Source organism: Pteropus vampyrus, unplaced genomic scaffold, assembly GCF_000151845.1.
Source record: "Pteropus vampyrus isolate Shadow unplaced genomic scaffold, Pvam_2.0 Scaffold6, whole genome shotgun sequence".
NCBI lineage: Eukaryota > Metazoa > Chordata > Mammalia > Chiroptera > Pteropodidae > Pteropus > Pteropus vampyrus.
In genome coordinates this window covers 267,860-292,660 of record NW_011888787.1, presented here as the reverse complement: position 1 = coordinate 292,660, position 24,801 = coordinate 267,860, and the positions used below count along the sequence as shown (strand labels likewise).

The following is a 24,801-nucleotide window of genomic DNA, read 5'->3' as shown; positions in this document are numbered from 1 at the left end:
AGTTAATGCGTATAAGGTGTTTATCCCCTTTTCTGGCTTAACGTAAGCGTTCAATAAGTGTTGCCCACTAGCATTATTTTAATATTATTACCATATGTGGTTTTTTGACTCAGCCTGAGCAGCCATTCATTTTCTTTAATTATATAAATTTATGTTTTGCTGCGACTGACCATGTTTCATGTTTGTTTTTCCTCAGGAGAGAATAGAATACTCCAAAACTTTCAAGGGAAAATATTTTAATTTTCTGGGTTACTTTTTCTCTATTTATTGCGTTTGGAAGATTTTCATGGTAAGTGTATTATTTTTTTACTGTCAGGGGTCAGGTGGTTTTCTCGGGTAATGGCAGAAAGAGAAAAGTGGGTTTGATTGAGACATTGAACTAAATTTCAACCTAAATTTCAAATCTGGTCGAGTCAGCAGAGAATGTGATCTTTCACATATTTGAGCCTCTTGTTTCCTTCTCCTTCTTAGGTCACCTAGAAAAGGGAGGTTGCGTTTTTCTTTTGTCAGAAATCATTAATCAGGTCTTAGATTATGAAATATACGAAGTGCTTATAAAAGTTTATTTCACAGTCTGCTAACTGCGTGTTTAAACTGCAGTATCCATGAGCATATGACTGTACTTCACTCCACTCCTACCTTCGGCTAAGAACAGAACCACCTGTCCTTTTTAATTACGTGCATAGACCTAAGAAAATTAAGTCCAAAGTAAATTCTACAACATTTCTATAGATAAATTCATCCTACGCGATTATAGCTCTTATTCTTTGTGGCTGTCCCATAACGTCCTATGTTCTATATGCATTATTCATCTTGTCACTCTGCAGGTATTAATGGATTTCAGTGTGATTACAGAAAAGGCTGATGTGACTTTCTGGTTCAGTGATTGTTCTACTGAGGCTGTTTGCACAAAGAGGAGCTTTGTCAGCTTGTTAGTTAATTTTTGATTAAGGTAGATGAATGGAGGATTCTGGATTTAACAGCTCTAAGGTTATAATAACTTGATGTCAGTACCTATTCATTTTAAATCTTGATTCCGTGGGAGAGGATGAATGAAGATAGCTAAGCTACTACAACGTTCAGCCTTTTGGGGGCGCATCTTTTTTAACAGTTTTATGAGGTGTAATTGACATTCATTAAACCACACATATTTAAAGTGTACAATTTAGTAAGTTTTGACAAATGTATACACCGTGCAACAACCATCACCACGATCTAGATTTCCCTGTTCTGGACATTTCACGTAAATGGAATCGTACAATTTGCGTGTGAGACGCTTCCTAACTTAGCAGAATGTTTCAAGGTTCGTCTGTGTCGTAGCCTCTATCAATGCTTCATCCTTTTCATGGCTGAATAATAGTCATTCCATTGTATGTATGTACCACATTTTTATTTATCCATTCAGCAGTCGATGGACATTTAGGTGGTTTCCAGCTTTGAGTCATTATAAATAATGCTGTTATGAGCAGTCATGTATTAAGTTTTTATGTAGACACGTGTTTTCATTTCTCTTAGGTATATACCGGTAAGAATAAAATTGTTGGGTCGCATGCTAACTGCGTGTTTAAACTGCCCCACTGCCAGGCCGTTCTCTGCGTTCCCACGGCAGTGGGAGGCAGTCGCGGGTCCTCACATCCTTGCCAGCACTGCTTATCTGCCTTTTCAGTAATAGTCATCCTAGTGGGTGTGAAGTGCTCTCTCTCTCTCTCTCATTTTTAATATGGGCAACTTGTATCTTTTCTCTTTTTACCCTGATCAGTCCAGATAGAAGTTCATCCATTTTATCGAACTTCTCAGAGAACCAGCATTCTTTGGGTTAATTGATTTTCTCTGCTGTTTTTCTGTTTTCTGTTTCATCGATTCCTGCTCTGATCTTTATTATTTCTCCTCCGATGCCTATTTTGGGTCTTCTTTTTCTTAAAGTGGAAACGAAGATCGTCAACTTGAGCCTTTTTTTAACGTAGATGTTTTAATGTTATAAATTTCTTGCTAGGCACTGTTTTAGTTGCATCTTTTTTTGATAGGTTGTATTTTTATTTTCATTCAATTCAAAATACTTTCCGATTACCCTTTTGATTTCTTCTTTGGCTCATGGGTGATTTAGAAGTATGTTTTGGGGACCTTCCAAAAATCGTTTTGTAATTGATTTCTAATTTAATTTCATGTGATCTAAGAACATACTTTGCATGATTTGAATCCTTTTAAGTTTATAGTCCTGTCAGTTTTATGCTTCATGTATTTTAAAGCTCTCTTATTGGGTACATAGACATTTAGGGTCATTTATGTACCCTGTGTCGAAACGCTTCTTTTATCATTACGAAACGACTCTTTTAATCTCTGGCAATATTTTTTGTGTGAAATCTACTTTGCCGATATGAATGTAAACATTCCCGGTCTCTTTCGATTAGTGTTGGCATAATATATCTTTTCTCATCCTTTCACTTTTAAGCTGTTTGTATCTCTGTGTTTAAGTCGGGTTTCCTCTAAGCAACATATCGTTAGGTCTTGCTTTTTTTATCCAGTCTGACAGTCCCTCCTGTTTAATGAGCACGTTTAGACCAGGAGTCAGCCATCTGCAGCCCACAGGCCAAATCCAGCCACCACCTGCTTTTGTAAATAAAGTTTTATTGGAACACAGCCAAGCCCACCCACCTACACATTGTCTGTGGCCACTCCCACACAGCGGTGGCGGAGTTCCCCAACTCCTGGGTTATGCCGTTTGCATTTAATGTGATTGTTGGTTTGATTGGGTTAAAACAACCATATCTCTATGTTTTTTATTTGTGTCATCTTTTCCTTGTTCCCTTTTATTTCCCTGCCTTTTTGATTAATTGAATGTTTTTCGTAATTCCATTTGATCTCCTTTGTTGGCTTGTGAGCTGCGACTCTTTTTTTGTTGTGATTGTTTTTAGAGCATTCAGAAAATTACCCCGAGAATTAAATTCCTTGATTCTCTCACACTGACTTCACTGACCAGGTTGTTTGTTACCTTTCTGGCTCCTGATAATGTCATATGTCATAGCCTATCCCCCTTCACTCTTTACAGAAAAGAAAGAAAGGGTAGATCAAGACTTTTGTTTGCCAGATGTGACTAGCCAAAGCAGATTTCTTACGTACGATGCAGACTGAGAGTAGCATTGCATTTTTAGGAACATCCACCTATAAGATACATTGGTGATTAATTCATTATTTCAAATCACTTTTTGCAATAGTGCTCATTGAGATGCTCTAATGTAAAGATCTATATCTCTGCAGGCAACCATTAATATCGTTTTTGACCGAGTTGGGAAAACCGATCCTGTCACCAGAGGCATCGAGATCACTGTGAATTATCTGGGGATCCAATTCGATGTAAGAGTTATATCGAGATCCTGGTTTTTTTTTATTTCTTTCTATTTTATCTGCTATAAATTACAATCGTTAAGAGTCTAATTCCTTACTATAGGGATTAGCATCTGTTTTGGTTCTTCCCACTCTCTGTATATTTCGACATTCATATGGCAGATTTGTGAAGGGCATAAAACTATAGTTAATGACCAGTGCGTGCTGGTTATTTCTGCAGTTCCTCCTGGCTTCTCCGGAGCCAGCTACCGCTCCCCAGCCCTCCCCATCGAATATTCAGACACCTCTCTCTCTCATTCTCGATGAGATCTTCAAACACACAGCTTACCTTTGATTTCTCTGGTAGAAAATTAACGACTAATTACTGTTCTTTGTTAGCACTCAAATGATTTCTGCTGTAAAACAATTATCTTTATCAGTTAATGTGGACTCTGAGCTAACGGCGGTGACTGTAACATGCGCACCAGTTTTTTTAGTCTTTGCAACTGCTTTGTCACCCCACCGTCGCTTAAACACTCTTGTACCAGTTCAAGTTTAATGTCTTCATCTGTAGAATAGAATATTTTCCAGGTATAAATATGGCCAGTGTGGCGTTCCTTGTCCCTGTGAGGGCCTTTTGCCCGTGCCGTGGTCGTGGCCACAGACTGCATGCCACCCCCAGCCGCCCGTCTCAGCTGGGCCGCCCCCGCTGGCCGCATAAACTGAAAGCAAACCAGAGAAAATTGAGCGTCAGCCTTTAAGAAACAGCTGAAAGCGCACGTTTTTTTGATGATAGACCAGCAGCATCTCCTGCTTCACGTGACGGAGCATGCTCTCGCTGTCCTTCAAGCAGTATGCAGGTCATACTGTGTTCTCCTCTTTTAAATGTTTTACTGGGCTACATTTTAGAGATGCTCTTCCTTATCAGGGCTTTCAGATGCTCTTCAGTTGCTGTGTTCCACCTGTGATTTATTTATATACTTTATATAATTCGTAATTCTGGATACAATCTTTCAGATGTTAGTAATAGCAGCTCTCCCTCAGATACTTTTCAGACCTGAATCAAGCACAGGGTCCCAAAGCTGCCTGTCACTGTGAAGCAGTCCAAAAGGAGAAAAGGTATCATCATCATTTGATTCAAACTGAAGGTCACCTGCTTCCTAGACCATGGCTGGGAATGTCTGTGTATTCTTTTATTATAAAAAGAAAAATTCTTAAAGTCTTAGGTGATCAGACAACTGTCATTCACGATATTAAAAATAATCAAGCTGCTCTTTGATTTCCTTGTAATTCATGCTTTTCACTTATCACACTGAAGTTCTGTCACGACTGTTTTTTCTGATTTATGAGTGTTATTTTCATCACTGCAGTTGCCTCCTGTCCTGAAGTCTTGATTCAGTCTGCTAATAAAGATGTCCCCTGCGGCCTTCCTGTAGGTGTTTTAGTTGTCACTTACTCGCTTTCCTCCCTACCTAAATTTTTTTTTAAATCAGGTAGGGCTTAATGAAGTCCCCTCTCACAGTCACAGAAGCCATCAGAGTGTACCTTCTTAGCCTTCACATCTCTCGAACAGAGATTTAACAGATTTTTTTTTTCCCTATTACGGTGGCAGGTGAAGTTCTGGTCCCAACATATTTCCTTCATCCTGGTTGGAATAATCATCGTCACATCTATCAGAGGATTGCTGATCACTCTTACCAAGGTATGTTGTGTCACGGACTTAAAGAGTACTTATTTGTTTAATTACATGTGGTTCCATGAAATAATTTTACCTAATGATCTCTGCCTTCTGAGATCTCAGACAACAGTCACAAATATTTCAGAGACATACAACAGAATTTTAAAAAGTTAAACTAATGTATAAATTGATGATGTATTTATATCATATATCAATCGGATACATACGTACAGTTAGCAAAGGTCATAGAGTGAGACCAGGGTCTGCTTTGTTCACTCTGTCCCCGGCATCTGGAACAGAACCCGGCACGGGGTAGGCAGGCACTCAGCAGATGCCGGAATGAAGGCGCTGGGTCTCTGAGGTTGGTGTAACTGACAGCCACTTGTCAGGAGGATGTGGAAGTCGGAGAAGCAGAATGTTCAGCTGTTTTCTCATCAGCATAGGAAAGCTCCATGGAAGGTAAATTCTCTGGTAGAAGAGGTAGAGATTCCAAGATCCAAGAGTTCAAATAAAAGAGGAGGTTGGGAGAGGAGGAGACGGGACCCTCAGGCATCTAAGACAATTTTGGAAATAGCTCAGGAGCCTCGTAACAATTACACGGGCTCGGAGTAGCTTACAGCGACGGTCCTGCGTGTGACGTGGTTTCTGAAAAGTTTGATAGCGATTGGGATCCTTCCATGTTATGCTGTGATACGTAAACCACCACCAGCTGCCCGTGGGAGAGCTGTCCCCGGATGGTTTCCCAGCCATCCGGACAGCCTCAGCCATGGGAGCTGTTCCGTACGGGATCGTGGCACAGAAGGGACACTTCATTAGATGTCAGCCATGCTACTCGATGCTCTTGACGCAGGAGTCTAGCAGAGCTGCGCAAACCCACCTCTTCTCCCTTTCTTGACAGTTCTTCTACGCCATCTCGAGCAGTAAGTCTTCCAACGTCATTGTCCTGCTGTTGGCACAGATAATGGTAAGTTTAGCAAACTTGCTTCACGTTTACAATGGCAAAATGCCAGAAGTGAGTGGTATGCTCTTAAGTGTTTTAACCACTTCCTCCCACCCGTCCCTCACTGCATTCGGAGTGACTTCTGGGTCTCCGTGTGCGGCTTCCAGGGCATGTACTTCGTGTCGTCCGTGCTGCTGATCCGGATGAGCATGCCGCTGGAGTACCGCGCCATCATCACGCAGGTCCTCGGAGAGCTGCAGTTCAGCTTCTACCACCGCTGGTTCGACGTCATCTTCCTGGTCAGCGCTCTGTCCAGCATACTCTTCCTCTACCTGGCTCACAAACAGGCACCGGAGAAGCATATGACGCCTTGAACTCACGCCTGTCACAGACTGCTAACAGGCCGGTGGCGTCGGAATTCGGATGTAAGAGGGAGAAAACGGAGGGGACTGGGGCCTGGAATTTTTTAAGCCAACAAACACTGGGGTAGCACACGCTGCCTGCAGCTCTGCCTTCCGTCAGACGGTACTGTGACCGTGAAGCCAGTACGCAGCCGAGAGCAGCCTGCGTGGGTCCCAGGAGGGTGCAGCGTCAGGGGGTGGGCGGGAAGGAGCTAGGAGACTGCGGGGTGGGGTGATCGTGGGGACACACGGGACCCCCACAGCAGGAGCCGTCTAAGGCAGCTGGGCCGGACATGGAGGACTGCTAAGTCAAGGTTCACATGGATGGAGAAGGTCACGGCTTTCCCTCGAGACTTTCATTAAAATTGGAGATGGTGATGCTTTGGCCTCAACTTCATTTTACCGGATAGCTCGGGGTTACGCTCGTGGGATCCAGCGCGAGTCGACATCCACCCGCCCTTCCCCAGCCCCCGCCCCGTTAAAACAAGCACGAGGGTATCGTTCTTTTCTGGGGATGGGGTGGGATGAGGTGCAACTAAAACAGATTCCAGCAAAAGAGACTTCCAGTATGCCATTTTTCTAGATTTACTTCTGACTTGATGTTATTTAAAAGTGAATCGCTTTACATTCAATTCAGTGATGTCTCGTTTTTTTCTTTCTACCTGCTCCTCGTGCTGTGGGTAAAGGAATGAGTAACTAACTGGAATAAGTCACCCGATTTCTTCACCTATAAAAGGTAGGTGTTGGAAAATGTTTAGAACACTCAGAAAGCCAATTTAAGAAAATCCTGAATTTTATTACCAGATAGTCTCTATTGATTACTAAGATCGTATTCTGAATTTTATCATTTTGGGTTTCTAGAGGCAAAACAAAGGTCAAAGCTTAGAAAGTTTACCAAAAACCAAAGCGCTGTCTAACCTAAGGTTAGGTCAGCTGACAGGGAAGGTTCAAAGCATACCCAAAAGGCACTTTTAAGGGCATTTATTTTAGCAACCACAACATCCTTTAAAAAGCATAAATTGAATTTGCTTATCTGCTCAGATCCTTTAATCAGCAGCTCTCACACACACAGATTTATGAATCATCTTTGGTGCTCAAGGAGTCTACAGAAGGAAGAGAGGTCATCATACAGAGAAATGTAGTTAAGTTGATGCTTGAAAGAGATCTCATGAAAAAAATCTGGCTCCCGCCTCAATTTTCCCTAAGTTAACCATAAATAAGCCAGCTGCAGAAGCCACCCCTGAGACAGAGGGCAACAGAAGACAATCACATGTGCTGAACTGGCTTCCGCAGGCGTCCTCTGACGGACAGCAAACAGGTGGCAGCTCCTTCCTTGGGAAAGGCTTCCTATTAAATACCCAGAAACCGCTAGCAGCCAAAGCCATCACTCGTTCCGATCACATCTCTGTGTCTTCGGAGTTGGAGGAATGAGAGGCTGTACTGTGGGCCTGTGCAAAGGAGAACAAAGGGTCCGTGAGCAGAGCGAGCATCAGGACGTGGGTGATCTCTTCGAGAGCCGCGTGACTTAAGTCAGGGACGAGAGTCACTTCCCGGAGGCCAGGTGACCTGCTTCTGTGTCGGGCTTCGTTTCCAGCTTGCTGGTTGGCACTCACAAATTTGTTAATGTTTATATTTCTTTTCTGTAAAGCTAGCATAGTACTGTCATTGACTCCCTACAGCGATATCATAGGATTCTTAAGACGGCTAGTTTCTTTGTTAAGCGATTCAGAATATGGTCAATGGCTATGGTCTGAATGTTTGTATCCCCCCCAAATTCATATGTTAAAATCCAAGGCATTGGGGGCGGGGGGGCCTTTGGGAGGAGATTAGGTCGAGAGGACAGAGCTGGGATCCGTGTCATAAGAGAAGAGGGTGCCCAGACCTCCCAGCCCCTACCCGCCTCTGAGGGCAGAGTGAGAACGCGCCGTCTACACCCCGGAAGAGGGTCCTCACCAGAACCCGAACCTGGTGGAGTCACAATCTCGGACTTCCTGCCTCCAGAAATGTGAGAAATAAATGCTGATGTTTATAAGCCACTCACTCTGTGGTATTTTGTTGTAGCAGCCCAAACACGCATGCGCACACACACACACACACACACACCCGCTCAGTGACAGCACTGGCAGAGTGCCCCGCCACTCACCCGCTCCTTCGCCACAGGCGAGCCCGGCTCCGACTCCGCCGGCGAGCCTTCTGCGGAGTCCGGGGCCGCGTCCAGCGGGTCGGCCATGGAGGACACGATCGGGATCTTCTCGGCCTGGAAATAATCGTAGGCCACCTTTCCACAGACTAAGAGCGTGACCTCGTTCCCACTGCTCTGGACTCTGTCCACCACCGTCTCGTAAGGTTCATCCAGCACGTTCACCCCGTTGACTTCGATGACGATGTCCTCATCCTCCAGGCCAGCCAGGTCGGCAGGACTGCCCTGCTGGACCTGCGAACAGAGCTCGAGTCCCACCTCCGAACGCCGGGGAGCGTTGGACTCTGTCCTGCACTGGGGAGGGCGCGGCTGGAGAATCTGTTCCTAGCCCTGTTATTTTCCATCGGGGCACAGAAGCTCAGCGCTGCCCTGCTGCTTTTCTGCTTGTGAAAGCTACAACTTCCGAACTCCAGTGAGCAGCGTCACCGCGGCTGGGTATCACATGTGCGTCTGAGACGTCGAAGGCATTAGGTGTCACAGGTCCCCTCCCTCCTCCCCAACTTGAGAGCGCTAGGGACAGTCTTGCTGCCGGCCCTGCGGGGCAGGGGCTCTACACCGGGCGCACAGACGCCACCAGGCATCCCTCCGGGGGGCCGCTAGTGGCCGTCAGCCACGGTCCTGTCGGCTCACGGGCCGTCTGATTTGGAAGCACAGTGGACCCGTGAACGACAGGTTTGAACTGCGCGGGTCCACTTACCCGTGGGCTTTCCTCAAATACCGTAACTGCCTTTCCTCATGATTCCCTTAATAACATTTTTTTTATTGCAAGCACAGTATGTAATACATGTAACATATAAAATATGTGTTAAGCAACGTTTACGTTATCCATAAGGCTTCCGGTCAACTGTTAGTAGTTAAGTTTTTGGGGGGTCAGAACTCATGCGTGGATTTTCAGCTGCGGGGGGCCCGAGCACTGCTAACCTGCACGTTGCTCAGGGGTCGCTGGAGAGCGAGGTGGGACAGACGTTCAAGAAAAAAGCAGTGAGCTTAGGATGTCCTGGGAGCTATGCGAGAGGACACAGGGCACGACAGCCATCATGGCGCGTGACACAGGCCTTCCGTGTGGCCTTTTTCCTACACCGTCACGGACCGGGAGAACTCACACCCTCCTGCCCGGCCGTGTTCGGCGGCTGCCGGAACCAGATCACCTACCTCTTTGACGAATGAGCCTGGCTGACCCCGAAGCGCATTTAAGTGGAAGCCGTAGCCCTGTTCGCCTTTCACCAGCCTGCACAGCTTCGGCTTGTGTTCTGCTTCCTCTGTGGCGTCTGGACTGGGGCCGTCCAGAGGAGCAGCGGGAGCCGGAGCCTCCTGGACAGAGCCCTCGGGCCGTTCTTGACTTTGATAGTAGAGAAATGGAGAAAAATGAGCCTTTTGAAAATAAAGGGGGAAAAACATGAATTGTAAGAGTGAGGGGTTGCACTTTATTAAACGCGCTGGTTTAATTTACAAGGTGTCATACGTGAGATGTCTACTTGTGGGCTGTAAAAGTCCTCTGCTCCAACCGGAAAAGGTATAAAGGAGCCGAGCTCGGTCACGGAGTGTCGTGTACAAGCACGGGAACAGGTGCACACGTGCGTAAAGCAAAGGCAGCCCGGGGCGTCCTGCAAGGATCCGAAAATAAGTCACAGGGTCGCTGGCTCCTCTGACTTGGTGATAGTGAGCGAGTCACTGTGAAACGTGGGAATCTGTCCCCTGTTGGAAGTTACACTCACTGAGGGACTTGCCCAGTGCCTCACGCCAAGCAGGTTCGTGTGGCCCTTCCCCCTCAGCAAGGTCATGGCCAGAGCTCCTTAAACACATTAAAGTGAAACCAAGACGCTATTTTTATCACTATCTAAAGTACGCATAGGGGTAAGGGGTGCAGGGTGGCGGCCATCCAATGGTCACATGGTATCAAAGATTATTTCCCCTCCAGACCTGCTGTCCTCTGTTTTACTATTTAGTGTTATAACCCTCAGCTGACACGTCTGTCATGCGAAACTCCTCACCATCTTTAAACTCCTTCTAAGCCATCTCAACTCCCAGACCATCCTTGAGAAGCAGCAGTGATGGTCTCGAATACAAAAGAGGCACGGAGCAGGAAACATGACTAATTCTTTTACAGAACTAAGGGCTTAGCCAGCCATGGGTCTTAGTTGAGAGAATTAAAAGGATAGGTTTAGATATGGTGAGATCCTGGATCAGCAGTTAAGTTGCTGCCCAGAAGTGTCCAAGACGTGTCAGGCGATGAGTGAAAAATGCAGTAATCGAAAGTGAGTACGATGTGTGCTCTGTCCCCGATCCTCCCGTTCAGAGGCTTGGCCAAGGGCAGACGTGGGGTCCTCCGGTTGCCACAAGACCGTTTGCTAAGCGAGAGTAGCATCAGCACAGAACCTGCTCGCTACCCAGCTCGGCTAACTTCAGACCTTTTAGTGATACACTTGCCAATGTTCCACATTTTTCTCTTTAAAACGTGGAAAATTATCAGTAACTGATTACATGCACGAATACCTGACATCACCCCTCAAACAAGCACATCAGCTGTGTCCGACAGTAGCAGCTAATCTCGAGGCAAAGTACAGTAACATACACTTAATGAGTTTTCATTCTTCAAATATTGGGTGTCTGGTGTGTTCTAGGAACTGGTGTTCTAGGTGTATTATTCACTAATCTACCCCTTACGATCCAACTCACCTATGCAACTTACTTTGGAGGGAACAGGGAGGAAGAAGATGAGGACAGACATCTTTTTAGATTAGCGTTTTCTCTCAAACTGACCAAAACATTAAAATTATAGTTAAAGCATTCTGTCATAAGATTAGAAGTTGGAAAGGACTCGATGTCATAATCCTCTCTACAGCAGCCGAGCAGTGACCTCTGACTTCTCGATCGTTTCCCCCAGCTGGGAGCTCAGCACTCTGCAGAAGTAGCTGATCACGCTCCTAGCGGCTTCGGGGGTCCTAAGGCAAAACCTGCCTCCCTACGGCGTCTCTATTGGGTGAAGCTGTGCCCAGAACAACTCAAAAATAAGTCTGCTTCTCACATGGAGTAGCCTTTCAAATTACTACAAGCTGTTTAATAAGCCTTTCTAGGCTTTTACATGGGATCGATGGAACTTGCTGGCCTATAGTTTAAAATTCATTTGGTCCCTGTTTAGGAAACTTAGGGCCGTGTCTGCCTTTTTCCGGTAGTCTACTGATCGTGGATTTTTCTCAAGATAACCAAAAGTAATTCTGCAGTTATATTTGCAAATTCTTTCCAAATCTTGAAGCTTAGGACTTAAAACTCACGTGCCAGTCACTTGGCACTCTCCTGTCTCTGCCACCCTGAGGTTCAGTGCAGCCTCAAGGTCATCGTTGTGCCCCTTCCGGTCTGGAGAGCAAGGTGGTCACTTAACCAAGCAGACAGATGATCCAGCCGGCTGAAATCGGCCCTACTCTCATCAGCCGGCACTGGACACCGGTGCTGACACCATGGGCTCGTGAGTGGAAACAGAGGCTACCCGTGGACTGAACAGCATTGGCTCAAAAAAAGGGGTGCCTGAGCCCAGCGTGGGGGCAGACGCGATGGAGCCCCCATAACGCCTGAGCGTGTGGCCCTGTTCCACTTACCAGTCTATACAGCTCGTCCGTCTCCTTGTCCACCACCAGCAGCGAAATCTGATCCCCACCCTTCCTGATCATCTCCACCACGTCGTCGTGACCCAGGGACCCCACACACTCGCCGTTGACAGCCACTAGCAGGTCGTTGGTCTTCAGGCCAGCCGCCTCCGCTGGGCTCCCGGGGTCTATGTCTTTGATGACTTGACCTAACCCCACCCCCCGAAATAAATGACGTTATCAGAAAGATCACTGAAAAACTAGGATTTCTGCCGCCCAAAGCACTGATGAAATAGAGGTAAAAGGCAGGCTGACTACGGGCTCTGTCCCCCGACTGGCATCCTAGGAAGCCCGTGAGCACCCTTCTCCAGCCCCATTCCCTGCTCGGAACTCAACTCCAGGAACAAACCCAGCCATTGGCAATGAAAGGGCCTTAAAGAAAATCATGTTGTTTCTAAAAGGGCCTGGAATTCAATCTTGACAAAATAGCGCACTGAGCATGAAGAGTCAGCAGGTTCCTGGGAGGTCGGTGGGCGAGCCTGGACCCACGCATCTTATGTAGAAGCTGAGCCATAAAAGGCGGGCTGGGGTGGGGCGAGCACAAAGAGCAAAACCAAAATATTCAGACCCTAGGAAACCCCTGCGGGCATTGTAGTAGCCCCGTGAACGGGTCTGTGCGCACGCCTCGAGGCTGCGTCTTTGGCCTTCCCGTGACTTGAACATCTTCACCGGATGCCACTGCTCGTTCCTTTTTTGTGCCGAGCACTGTTTTAAAGAGCTTCAGTGTTACTTTTCCCACTGGCTGCTGGGCATCTCCGACTGGGTAGCCCAGAGCTCCTTCCCAACGTAATGTATCCCCAAAGCACCCCTCACCTGTCACTTGGAGCACCATCGCCCCCCACTGACACTCAGCCTCTGACCCGCCTCACCACCCACTGCCCGTTCTTGTCAACTGCTGTCTTACGGTGCTACCTTAACATCACAGGCATTGCTTCTCCAGTTCCACCTCCGTAACCCTAAATGCGGTTTGTGTTAGTTCCTGCCTTGAGTTCTACCTAAACTACCAGTTGCTCTCCCTGTCCCTGATCCTTGCCTTCAATACACATCCACCTTCAGATTCACCTTGACGCAAAGTCTGACCAAGTCACTCCCCAGTGCAACAGCATCAGCTTTGCTTTGGAGCTAAACAGACCTGAGTCTGATCCCGGTTATTCCACAGCTAACTATTGACCTTAGATAATCACTGGATCTTCTCTAAGCCCTCCACGTCAGCATTTCTTGCAGAATTATTGGGAGTGACTGAGATGTCTAAAGCCCCCAAAACACTGGAGGCTTAATTTTTTCTTCTCACGCTGCTCAAAAAACTTAACGCCTCACAACTAGAACCAAGTCCAAACTCAACCTGGCGTCGGAGGTCCTTCCCTGTCAATCAAACCGCCCTTCTAACCTGGTTTCCCGCGCTACGCTCTAGATGTCACTCAAACTGCCTGCGCCCCCCTGCTTGGTTCACACAGCTGTCCTTCTGGAATGGCCTTCTTCGTCGTTGCTGTGTCTAGTCCAAATTCCATTCATACTACAGAGCCTGAGCCCAGATGCCACCTCTTCCATGAAGCCTTCTAGCGCCTTCTAGAGAGAAGAGCTGGCTCCAATCTGGAGTTCTACAGGACTTTACCTCCCTCCACTGCCACCCCCCCTTTTATTGGGGTGCTTCTCGGTATCTACCTTCGGTTACACGTGTTTCTTATCTCCTCTAGTGATAGGAGGCTCCTTGACTAAGAATTTCTGTCTGATCCACTTGATAGTCTCAAAGGTCCTGAGGATACTTTTTACATAACATGGACCAAATTAACATTTGATCAAGTCAGGTAAATAGATACAGTAAAAAGAAACAGCAACTCCTGTTGTATAACAGTTTACATGGCCTGAACTTATTACATTCTTTCATAGAGTCACCTGCCCTGGGAGGACCTCTGTGCCTATCAGAAAGCCTCCTGGTTCTGTTCGAGTCCCAGGTCCCGCCCCACACCTTGCCTCCAGTCCAGCGTGCTGGGTCTCCTCACACCAGCTCCTGAGAACTGGTTGTGCATAATCTCAACTGTGACGTGTTGGTAGCTTGGAGTCAGACACGGTGGGAGTATTTACACCGCAAAAATCAACAAATGCTACGAATAACGATGCTTTTACCCCCCAACCCCGAGAGCCAATTTACCAGCATACTATTGCCCAGCTTCGAAATCCTGCCTTCTTATTCTGCCATGGAAACCTGGGGGTGCCCAGCAGGCCCCGGGGTTGCATGGAAACTGACCCAGCTTTGCTTTCCAGCTTCTTACTGTCCCCCTCGTGCACCTGGTGGGGAGCTGGGGGCCTCGTGGAGCTCTGGAGTCAGACCGGGCGGGGACGCTGTGGGCTCCGGCTCTGCCCGCGCCTTACCCTTCTGCTCTGGGCTGCTCTTCAGGTGAAAGCCGTAGCCGCTGCTTCCCCTCTTCATCTCCACAGCCCGGGGCTGGAGGGGCAGGAACTGCAAACTCGCTGTCTCTCGCTCGAACTTTATATTCTGCTCCCTGTGGTGCTTGTCAGTTTCCTTGTCCACCAGCAGGAACATGACACGGCTTCCCGACTTCCTCACCTGCAAGCACACGCACAGGTGAGGACCAGCGTCGGTCTCCAAGAACGATGCTGAGAGAGAGGACCGTTCTGGACAGAGGGACCGAGAGTCTAGATTCAACAGAACACACGGGACGGAGGGCCCGGGTTTCAGCTGTCACGCTCTTTCCTGCCACCTCACTGGTGTTTATCTACCTCTGCTGCCAAGGCTCTCGTTCTACCTTTCGTTAGGTGTGACCTCGCCCACACCGATGCCAACTGAACCCAAGTGTGAGCTGGAATTCGGCAAACCCAGAAAGGTACTCAGGCGAAGGCTGGAGAAGGAGTTTGGAAAACCAAAGAAAGTCAAGGCCTACTTCGAAAGATCATTCTACCAAGAGAAGAGAAGGTCGGTCAGTTCTCAGGGGTCCACATGACCTCAGACGAAAACCTCGGCGTGTTCTCCATGAGTCTGGAACGATGCTGGACATGAGAGGGGTGGGGGCCCCGGGTACTCCCCGTATTCCTCGCCACAGCGTTTATGCCCCGAACCTTTCAGTAACGTGGGCTCAACACTGATCTATTCTAAATTCGGAGGGGGCTCCCAATCAGGCCCACTCAAGATCCAAAAGATGAAGTTAGTGGCTCTCGAAACCCCTTTTCTTCAAGATGACGTGAAACGAGCGAAGGCCTTCGACCCCGTTACCAACCCTGCTCACGGCGCTAGCGAGTCTGTTTGCTCTCAATACAAAGGGGCCACTTCCCATCATTATAGTCACGCCCCCCGCGTCACAAACCCCGACTGCTCTCTTCCCGCCACCTCCAACCAGAGCAGAGGTGAGGAAAGCAGCCCTTCGAGACGCACCTTTTCAACCACCTCCTCGTGGGTGGCGTCCTCTACGTTCTCTCCGTTGACCTCCATCACGTGGTCGTCGGCCAGGACGCCAGCCTTCATGGCCACGCCCTGAGGCGTTATGTCCGTCATGTACACGCCCTTTTTACCTGGAAGAGTAGGGGGCGGACGCAGAAAGTACAACGGTAAAAGGTTCTCTCCCAATAATGTAAAACTAGAACTTTCAGTTTTAGGGTTAACTCAAAGAGCCTGGCTCCGGATCTGGAACTGCGTGCAGAGCTCCTGGCTGAGCTCGACGCAGCCATTGCTCAGTCGTCGTTGATTCGAATGGAATTTCTGAGCCCAACTCGATGCGAGGAAGGACCCGCAGGTGGCACCGGCCTCTTGAACCAGAAAGTACCAAACCATGCTCATGTGTCACGCTCCCTTTGCTTTCGTAGAATTAGAAGGCATGCACTCCATTCCGTCCTGGTTAGTTAGCACTGTCACCAATGATCACAGACCGACGGATTCGACACATCTCACTCACGCGAGCGAAAGAGGACGGGAAGCTTACACACGAACGGTCTGGGTCAGACGGCGCTGTGACTTCAGTGCTTCTTAAAAGAATGCTGTCAATCCTTTCAAGATATTAATATCCGGTCTAAGCAAAAGGTTGCCGTATAATGACCAGATAAATTATTTGTAAGGAATAACAGTAACTTAAACTCTGCTTCCTTAAACACAACATTTATATATTCGTCACGAAGGAAACGTTTTCTTCATAAAGCTAACCGAAACCATTCATTCACCATGGACGTTAGCCCAAGGGCCAAGTGAATAGGATCTGAATTATGATGATTTTTTTCCATGTTTCTGATAACGGACTTCTAAGCAATGCCAAGCTGCCCTCGACCACCTACACCACCATTGTGTTTAATTGGCAAACTTGAGAAATACCTCTTACAGCTAGTTCGTATTTCTTGCTGCAGTAAGTAAGCCATGGACACTAGTTTATGCTTCCTATAGGTCCGCTCTTCCTATAGGTCCACTCACCAGGAGATGGCCCGCCACCAGTGGCTCCAGTCCCCAAAGGGGCAGCATTCAAGGTGGAACCCCAGGGCCAACAGCTCTCACAGTTTCCAACCTTGGTCCCGGAGAAGCCATTACAGAAACCATGGTCAGCCGAGCACAGGTCAGCCCGCACCTCTGAAATTCTAGAAGCCGAACTTCTAGTGCTTCCTGGGGGTCCGGACTTTTCAAATCACTGTGTACCTCTCAGCTTGAGGTCAAGGTCACACCTCAGAGTGATGCGGGGCCACGGCTAAAGGTATGATTTAAATGTCACAGGAGGTGGAGACTTTTGTGGTGTCCTCAGCAACTCTGACAGTGTCTGACACATCACTAGGTGCGAGAGAATGTGTTGAATAAATGAGTGACCGCCTGGGCACAGAGATGAAACGAGCTACCTATCAATCAAAAGCTGTTATGAAGAACCTCCTTTTACTGGCCTCTTATTCTCCATTCTCCTCTCCACCCTCACACTAAGGAAGCTGGAGGAGAATAAAGAAACATCGACCCTCGAAGCTTCTGACCTCAAGGTCAAGAGTGCCCAGTAACCACCCCCCCACACACACACTGCTGTCCAGTGTCTTGACCTCTCACTGCACAGTTGTGCGAGGCAGGGCTGGGGCTGGAGGGAGAGAGTGCAGCTGCCTCGGAGAGCCATAGCAACTGAAAAGTTAGTCAAAGAAGTCATTAATCACCGTCTTCCTTCGGGAAAGCTGGCTGTCCATGCCCCGCCCTCAGGCTCACCTTGGACAGTCTTCAGAGAGAAGCCGTAGCTGCTGCCCTCCTTGACCAGGTAGCAGAGCCGAGGCTGGGTCGGAGTCCGGGTCCCTCCGTTCGCCACGGGACTCGGCGTCTTGCCGTTCGCGCTCGGCTCCTGGCCCAGCTCTTTCAGGTCTACCTTGGTTTCCATGGCTTTCTCATAGGAAGTCCCATCCAGAACGAGCAAAGTCACTGAATTCCCGCTCTTTCTGACCAGATCTACAACCTAAGAGGAAGAAGGGAAGAGATAACTTTAACCAATCGGCCTCTATCAACCGCCCGAGAGGGATGCTGGCTGATTATCTGGCTGATTGATTACCTGGCCCTGGAGATTCCGATAGCCGATCCCCGACACCCAATCAGCAGGGGGGACCCCAGTCCTCCCAAGAGCCAGGTGCCGATTAGGATGAGCCTCTAGCACTGTAGGAACGGAGAGTGAGACCCAACCCCAGCTCAGGCGACGCTTATGAGGACTGGTCCTTTCTAGGGACGAAGGCCTCCGAGAGCACAGCAGGCCCTGCCAGGTCCATGAAGACAGTGACCACGTCGGGGCAGGTAGGCCTGGGGCAGGGGCAGGGGCAGACTCCCGTGCGTTCACTGCACGGACACACTAGCCGGCTGAGTTCTCCGAGCCTCCACCTCACGCCTGTGAACTGCTAATACGTACCTCGGGTTGTAACGAGGATTAACAGATAATATGAAATTGCCTAGCACAGTTCCTGGCACATAGCAATGCATTTTCAACCTGACGCTATTTAAATCTAGCCATCATTTTTACAGTTCTTGGGTAAGCGTGGGAGGTTTGATTAGCTGGCAGAAAAGTACAGCCACGAAGGCGTCCCGCCTGGCCCGCGGCAGCCAGGAAAGCTCCACCGACACCCGAAACAATGAGCAGCAACGTGGGGATGGGCACATCCTGGAGGAAGTGCCACATGTGTCCCGTTCACCTGCATATGCTCTTCCTTGTCCACGAAGACCCCGTTGATTCTAAGAACTCTGTCTCCGTCCTGGAGGCCAGCCTTCTCTGCTGAGCTGCCCTTCTCAATGACCCGGACCAGGTGGCCATCGGTGTCCTTCTCAATTCGCAGGAAGAAGCCGTAGTGTTGCCCTTCCTGTTTAGACAGCTTACACTCCCGGGGGTTGAAGGTGGAGGCCATTTCTGTGATGAAAACCAAATGGATAGATCCATGGGAGAGGAAACGTAATTGGAGTGAGAACCTTGTCCTCCATCCCCTAGAATTCTCCTGATCACGGCAAATCCAGACGGTTTGGGGAGCAATATTAGGGGTAGGAGAGGCCACCTTCCAGGACTTGCTAATGATTTGTCAATCTGCTCCCCAAGGATAACCGTTTTACTTGAGTCTCAGATGCATGTATTTGGGTGGGTACTAGACACAGATGCTTGAATTTCAATAGCTCCAAGACCAAATTCCTCTTTGTCCCCTGACCTAAAGAAATTAGGTCCAAATGCGTGAACGAAGATTTTTAAGAAAATACGATCCCACTTTCATTCAAATATTTGAAGAGCCTGGCAAGTTCTGGGCCCTGGGGATAAAGGCGTAGACAAAACCAACCCACACTTTTTGCCTTTCGTGTCAGGGAGGACGTAGTTTTACAGTGACAGGTGGCGAATGACCTGCCAGGAGAGGAGACGGTAACGGAAAGCCTCGGGAGCAGGGAATGGGGTGGGAGGACTTAGGAATGGCTTCCTGGAGGAGCGACAGCTCCAAGACCTGAAGGATTGTTAGGAGTTAGGGGAGGCAGGGCAGACAAGGAAGACCTCAATTGAAAAACAGAGCGGCCGGGCCTGTGAGCTGGCCGGATGCATCGCGGATGAGATAGAAAAGTGGTTTTCCAGGCCCAGAAGTTCTAGTCAGAGCCGGGTAGGGATACTCGAGGATTCCCGTGGCCTTGTCAGCTTTCTCCCCTCGAAAGCAGGGATTTAAAAAGATCACACGGGCATAAATGCTCAGAAGCCCGCCCGGTGCGGGGGCGGGGTAGGAATGAAGGGAGTTTAAAGCCACGTAGCTCATCAAAACTCCACGATCCCCTGAGAAACATGCGCGTCTCAGGGTCAGGGGGAGCCTGACGAGAGTACGAAGCATTCCCCAGCACAAAAGTGACCTCATGGTGACAGCAGGGCTACTGGTGTAACGCCTGCGCGCTCCCAGAGAGGCTTTCGTAAAGGAATCCCGAAGTCGCTGTAGCTCAGTCGCGATGCAGGCCGGGGAAAAGCAAAATCTTCTGAGAAAGGAAAAAGAAATGACAATCGCTGGAGAAATGAAGTCGGCACTTCGCGATTATAGGATCGTCATTTCTCGCCCCTGAAATCCTGCGAGTTGCTCCGTCCGCCAAAGGCACCAGGCGCGTCCGTTTGAGTAAACGGGTACACTAGTCGGTGGTGTAAATCTACAGACCGTCACAGAAAAATCACGTCATGGTTTGAGAACGCTGTGTCGAGGTCGTACATTATCTCATTGAGTCTTCACAATCACCTCACAGTTCGATTCTAAATCCTAGCTGCCCCCAGCCCGATTCACACATCAGGTAGGATTTATAAAAATAGATGCTTAGAAAGCCCTCGGATCTACCCGCTCAGAATCCCCAGGCTTGAAACCTAACCGCGAGCATTTTAAAAATCCCCTTTGCTGCTTCTAACAGCCCTCCCCTCCCCTCAGGCTTGGGATCATGCCCTCATGGGAAGGAGAATGTCAAGGTCAGGTGAACTGTTAACAGCCACCCTGAGTTTGCCTTTACTCGACTTGAGAAACCAAGGTGACAGCCTGGTTAGGAGAGGCCGTTGGTCACCCTGTTCCGTCCTCAGTGTCCAGCTCTGCCCACAGTCAGTGCACTGGCCAACAGCATGGGAGCGAGTGGCAGCCTAAAGTCTGTGCCTTGTGCCTCCTCCCCAAGTTCTAGTTCTAAGTCAGGCAAACTTAAGAGTCGAGCAGATGAAAACAACCTTTAATAGCCCCCATGGGCTCTTTATCCTATGAATTAAAACTGACAGGCCACTCCTCACCCCAAACCTATCTGCCTGAAGAGCTGAGGCCATTCCTCCCCTCCCTCAATCCTGTGGGTGGAGGCCTAGCCCCATCCTTGTCTAAGGCCCGACCACTCATCCCGTGAATCTCCCAGTCATCCCACAAGGCCGAATGAAAATGCCGCTTGCCAGCTCTCCCTCACATTCATGCTCCCTACCGACCTCTTCCCTCCCTAAACAGTTAGCTTCTTCAGTTAGCACAGAGCGGTGAAGTTTAGGATCATGAACATTGGTCTTTCGACTTTCTACAAAAAGTCTACGGAACATCAAGAAGCCTTATTACCCCAAACCTGCTCACAGATTTTATCTGCTCACGCCACAAATGTTCACCTCACACTTAGATGTAAAATAGTGTTAAGTGCTCGATGGGGTAAAGTAAAACGCCACCTCTATTCTCGAGGGACTTTAGGGTGAGGGAAAAGCTTTAGTACAAAAAGACCTACACTGCGAGACAAGGGAGGGGTTCCCAAGTGAGGCAGGACTGTGTTTAGACCTTGACGACAGAGGGGTAGGTACAGAAACCTCAGCAGGTGCAGAAGAAGGAAGAGAACATTTTAGGCACGGAATAGCGTGGACATCGGGGGCGGAGGTGGGCGAGTTTGGAAGGAGGGTCGATGAGCCAAACACCCAGCGTGACTGAAGAACCACCAACAGGCGGGAATTCCCGGGTGACGAATTCGACCGTAAAGGTCTTGACCACCAGTAGCCCGAGGGGTCTGGCCTGAGTTTGGGAGGCAGCAGGCAGCACCCAAGGCTTATAAGCAGAGGGCTCCAGGAATGGTAGGTGGTATGGCCTGAAGCAAAGACACACGGGAGGGAGGCCAGGTAAGAGGCTGTCGTAATAATCCTTCTCACGTGCAATAAAGGGCCCGACCCAGCGTGGCAGCCGTGAGAATATACACAGGTGACGGGTGGAAGAACCACGGTGAGGACTCAGACAGACTGCACTAAGCCTTCAGGCCTGTCCCCTCAGACTTCTCCATGCAGAGATGACCTCAGACGGGACAGGTACGACAACACGGATATCCAAAATATGTATTTACACTGCTCATGACTAGCGCCCAGGAGGTAGAGCAGGCCCACGGCCCCAGGCAGCGTCAGAGCCACGGGGCCATTACTCCCTACTTACGGCTGACTGCACTCACACGTGGGGGCACGTGGGGGCAGGTAGCCCTGTTGGGGTCTCACGGCCTCAGTCACAGAGGGCAGATGTATGGTTAAGTCTTCTGAGGCCACAGCACATTCGAATGCAGCTGTGCTTTGGGCTCCTCTCAGCTCTGAGCTGCAAGAATACTCTAATTCTATAGCCATCGTCCCATTCCGTCTGCTCCTCCCTGAGGGCCAGCTGTGTACTTTCCCTGAATTTATCACCTTAGCTCAGTTTTGCTCTACTAACCAACCCTGACATCGTTCCTGCTTTAACCCCTGGACTACCCTTCTGTTATGGACCGGATCGTGTCTCTCCCAAAGTTCGCATGTTGAAGCCTTAACCCCAAGGTGACTGTTTGGTGATAGGGCTTTATAAAGAGATAATTAAGGTTAAATGATATCATAAGGGTGGGTCTCTAATCCGATAGGTCTGGCATCCTTATCAGAAGAGACACCAGCAGTACATGTGCACAGAGAAGAGGCCGTGTGAGGGCACAGCAAGAAGGGGAGAGGCCAAGGAGAGAGGTCTCGGGAGAAACCAAACCTGCTGACACCTACATCTGGGACTTCTGGTCTCTGGACCCGTGGAGAAATACATTTCCGTTGTTTAAGCCACCCGGTGTGTGGCATTCTGTTATGGCAGCTAGGAGACTAATACATCTGAGTAATACAGCCCACTCGGGCTGGCTGTTGCAAAGGGAAGGGGTCATGCTTTGGTGAGTGGCCGAAAAGCGATGTCATTAAACGATGGCGTACCCGTGAGGCATGAGGCGGTGAAGTCAGGTTGGGACAGGTTTAAATCAGAGGACTTGGCAGGACACCCTGCAGTAGACAGAAGTGTGGGGCTGGCGCTCAGGAGATGAGGGCCTCGAGTCTGCGCAGCAGGGCAAGGCGAAGCCCAAGAGTGAAATGTGGAAGGAAAAGGGCCAGGGATAGAGCCTTGGGTGACTGACACCCATATCTGGGCGACGAGAAGATGAGGCTGAGAAGAATAAGCAGAAGGCTGGGATTTCACGGTATAGCCAAACACAGTAAAGAAGAATTTTAAGACCGGATGGTTCACAAGGAAGAGGTAAAAAGGATGAACACAGAAAATGCCGCTGAGTTGAGAAAATGGAAGCCCAAGATGGATAAGGGACTAAGAAACAAGTGGATAGTAAATAGCAGGGACAATGAATATAGTACGTCTTAGAACAGATGAGCTTGAGGGGCGAGCAAAGTTGTTGGATGGTTTTATTTCTCATGTTAAGAAACTGTCAGCATGTTTGCATATCCGAGGAATGATACGGGCGGGCTTAGGAAATGGGTTTAGCCTTGACGAGAGGGACAACTTCCACTGGGACAAGACAGAAGAGGACAGAGGGAAATAAAGTCACTTACCTCAGCTTCAGTCTCTCCTGCAAAGTGGTTGAGACAAATCCTGAACTTTGAGAAAATGGACCAAAATATCCAGCGATAAGCCAGTGAAGCTGGCCAGGAGAGGACTGGGAACCAGCCCCGGCTTAGCACCCGGGGACAGCTGCTGTGAGGAAGTAAGACGTGCCGGATTGCCCGATTTCTTAAGAGAACCTGGAGATCTAGATTTATGCAACATGTCCCCCATTTTAAAGAGCCGACATCTGTTCCAAAGGCTCAAGTAACTCCATCTGGACTAAACAGAATTGAGCCTCCTGAGCTGGCAGTTTATGAGCACTGGCAAAAAGGGTTCCGAAGAGCCACAGTGTGTTTCACTGCAAGGAGTCAACAAACCGAATAAAAATGTCTAAGGAACAACTAAGGTCAAATACACAGTCTCTCCTGAGACAGATAGATAGATGATCGACCTCACGAATTCACAGCAGACCAATGAGCATGGTTCCTCACGACTCTCACGCTGAGAATAGAAGGCGAAAGCGGTAACTTCTGCCCCAAGTTGGGGTTCGACATGTTATACAACAGAAGGCCAGGGGGTGAGGACTTCTGTGTTCACCGTTAGCACAGAGCTGGAGCGTCACACTGTGCGGCCCACGTGAACGGACAGGTCAGAGAAGCCAGGAGGACAAGACAGGCAGCGATTGAGGGATCGGCTCGGCAGGATGAATGGGGAGGGGGAAAGAGAAGGGACTGAGGGGACAGTTTCAAAAAGTAAGTGGTTGACACAGAAAAGGTCATCTTAAGAATCTTTAGAACAGAGTGACTTCCGGTAACGAAAAATCTAAGTGGCCGTGTGGGTATGTGGCTGATGTGAAGAGAATTTGCATGTTTACTTCCATCGTCCCCTGGCATCCTAGTCGGGGTAAAGGACCTTGGAAAGAACAAGTTTAGAGCTAAACCCAGTTTTTAATCCTGATGTCACCAGGTGCTAGCTGTGAGAGCATGGGCAACTTTCTTAAATACGAGCTAAAGACAGGTGAACACCCGCAATAGGAAATGCATGTGGACACGGTGAAGATTACTTAAGATAGAACATGTGCAGCGTCTAAACTCAGTACCTGGAGCAGAGAAGCCCAGTCACGCACGCCATCGTCCCCGTCCTCCGGTGGGAGGCCTGGTGTAATGGGAATCCTGTTTTCTGGGAGGACATCTGAGCGGCGTTCCTGCCTTTTCGGAGCTGAAGAGATTGGATGACGGACTAGGGATGGGCAGGCACCTTGATTTGCAGATCAGAGAGTCTCTGTCTACACATTCGCCGCCCTCTGCAAAGTTAGTTTCTGCTGCTGAAGAGTCGGGGCTGGAGATTTTGTTCCCCATGAAATAAAGCTCAAATAATAAACTCAGATTTCCTTGAGCCCAGAAGCATCATGTACACCTGAAAGCTAGGGAATTATAAAAAAAAAAAAAGAAAAAAAAAGCACCAAATGCTGTGTATCAAAGAAATATAAGATTCCAGGGAGTGTTTCTAGAACTTCGAGACTAAGTTGGCCAGAGTCCCAACACCTGGGCAGGTGAGCTCTAAGAGGTGCGAGCCCGAGGTGCAGCAGCAAAGGGACCCAAGGAACAGATAAGAGCGGAGAAGGCGGTGGGAGGGAAGAATTACCTTAGGGAGATTTCTGGCCCAGGTAGCCATGGTAACCAGGGACCAACTAGTGGACCGGCTCACTCAATAGGCAGCGTCACCAAATTTCCAAAAGATGAGAGAAAGGATGTGGGATAAACTGCATTGCTTGGAGGCCGAAAACAAAAGGGGGCTGTCATCGGTGAGAGCCAGGCGCAGATGACGGCCATCAGGAAAGGAAGAGCCCAGGGAGCGTCTTCTTTGCTGAC

At 48.8% G+C, this 24,801-nt stretch overlaps 2 protein-coding genes across 6 annotated transcripts in view; one reads left to right on the top strand and one right to left on the bottom strand.

The window, feature by feature from the left end:
* The window catches only part of LOC105296235 (Golgi pH regulator), a 42,076-nt gene extending 35,104 nt beyond the window's left edge, over positions 1-6,972 (top strand). For 2 of the 3 annotated variants that reach the window (XM_011366232.2, XM_023535205.1), the window contains 4 exons: positions 3,256-3,351; positions 4,934-5,023; positions 5,898-5,963; positions 6,107-6,972. In XM_011366232.2, the coding sequence (XP_011364534.1) occupies positions 3,256-3,351; positions 4,934-5,023; positions 5,898-5,963; positions 6,107-6,313 (459 nt within the window). In that variant the 3' untranslated portion in view covers positions 6,314-6,972. The other variant, XM_023535204.1, reaches the window with a different exon arrangement.
* A 1,257-nt stretch (positions 6,973-8,229) lies between these two features.
* Positions 8,230-24,801, bottom strand: part of PDZK1 (PDZ domain containing 1) — a 28,972-nt gene continuing 12,400 nt past the window's right edge. For all 3 annotated transcript variants that reach the window (XM_023535202.1, XM_023535201.1, XM_023535198.1), the window contains exons 2-8: positions 18,314-18,525; positions 17,352-17,592; positions 15,570-15,706; positions 14,552-14,747; positions 12,134-12,330; positions 9,693-9,911; positions 8,230-8,774 (exon numbers count right to left, since the gene is read on the bottom strand). In XM_023535202.1, coding sequence (XP_023390970.1) covers positions 8,448-8,774; positions 9,693-9,911; positions 12,134-12,330; positions 14,552-14,747; positions 15,570-15,706; positions 17,352-17,592; positions 18,314-18,523 — 1,527 coding nt within the window. In that variant the 5' untranslated portion in view covers positions 18,524-18,525 and the 3' untranslated portion in view covers positions 8,230-8,447. The remainder of the gene's footprint in view (positions 8,775-9,692; positions 9,912-12,133; positions 12,331-14,551; positions 14,748-15,569; positions 15,707-17,351; positions 17,593-18,313; positions 18,526-24,801) is intronic.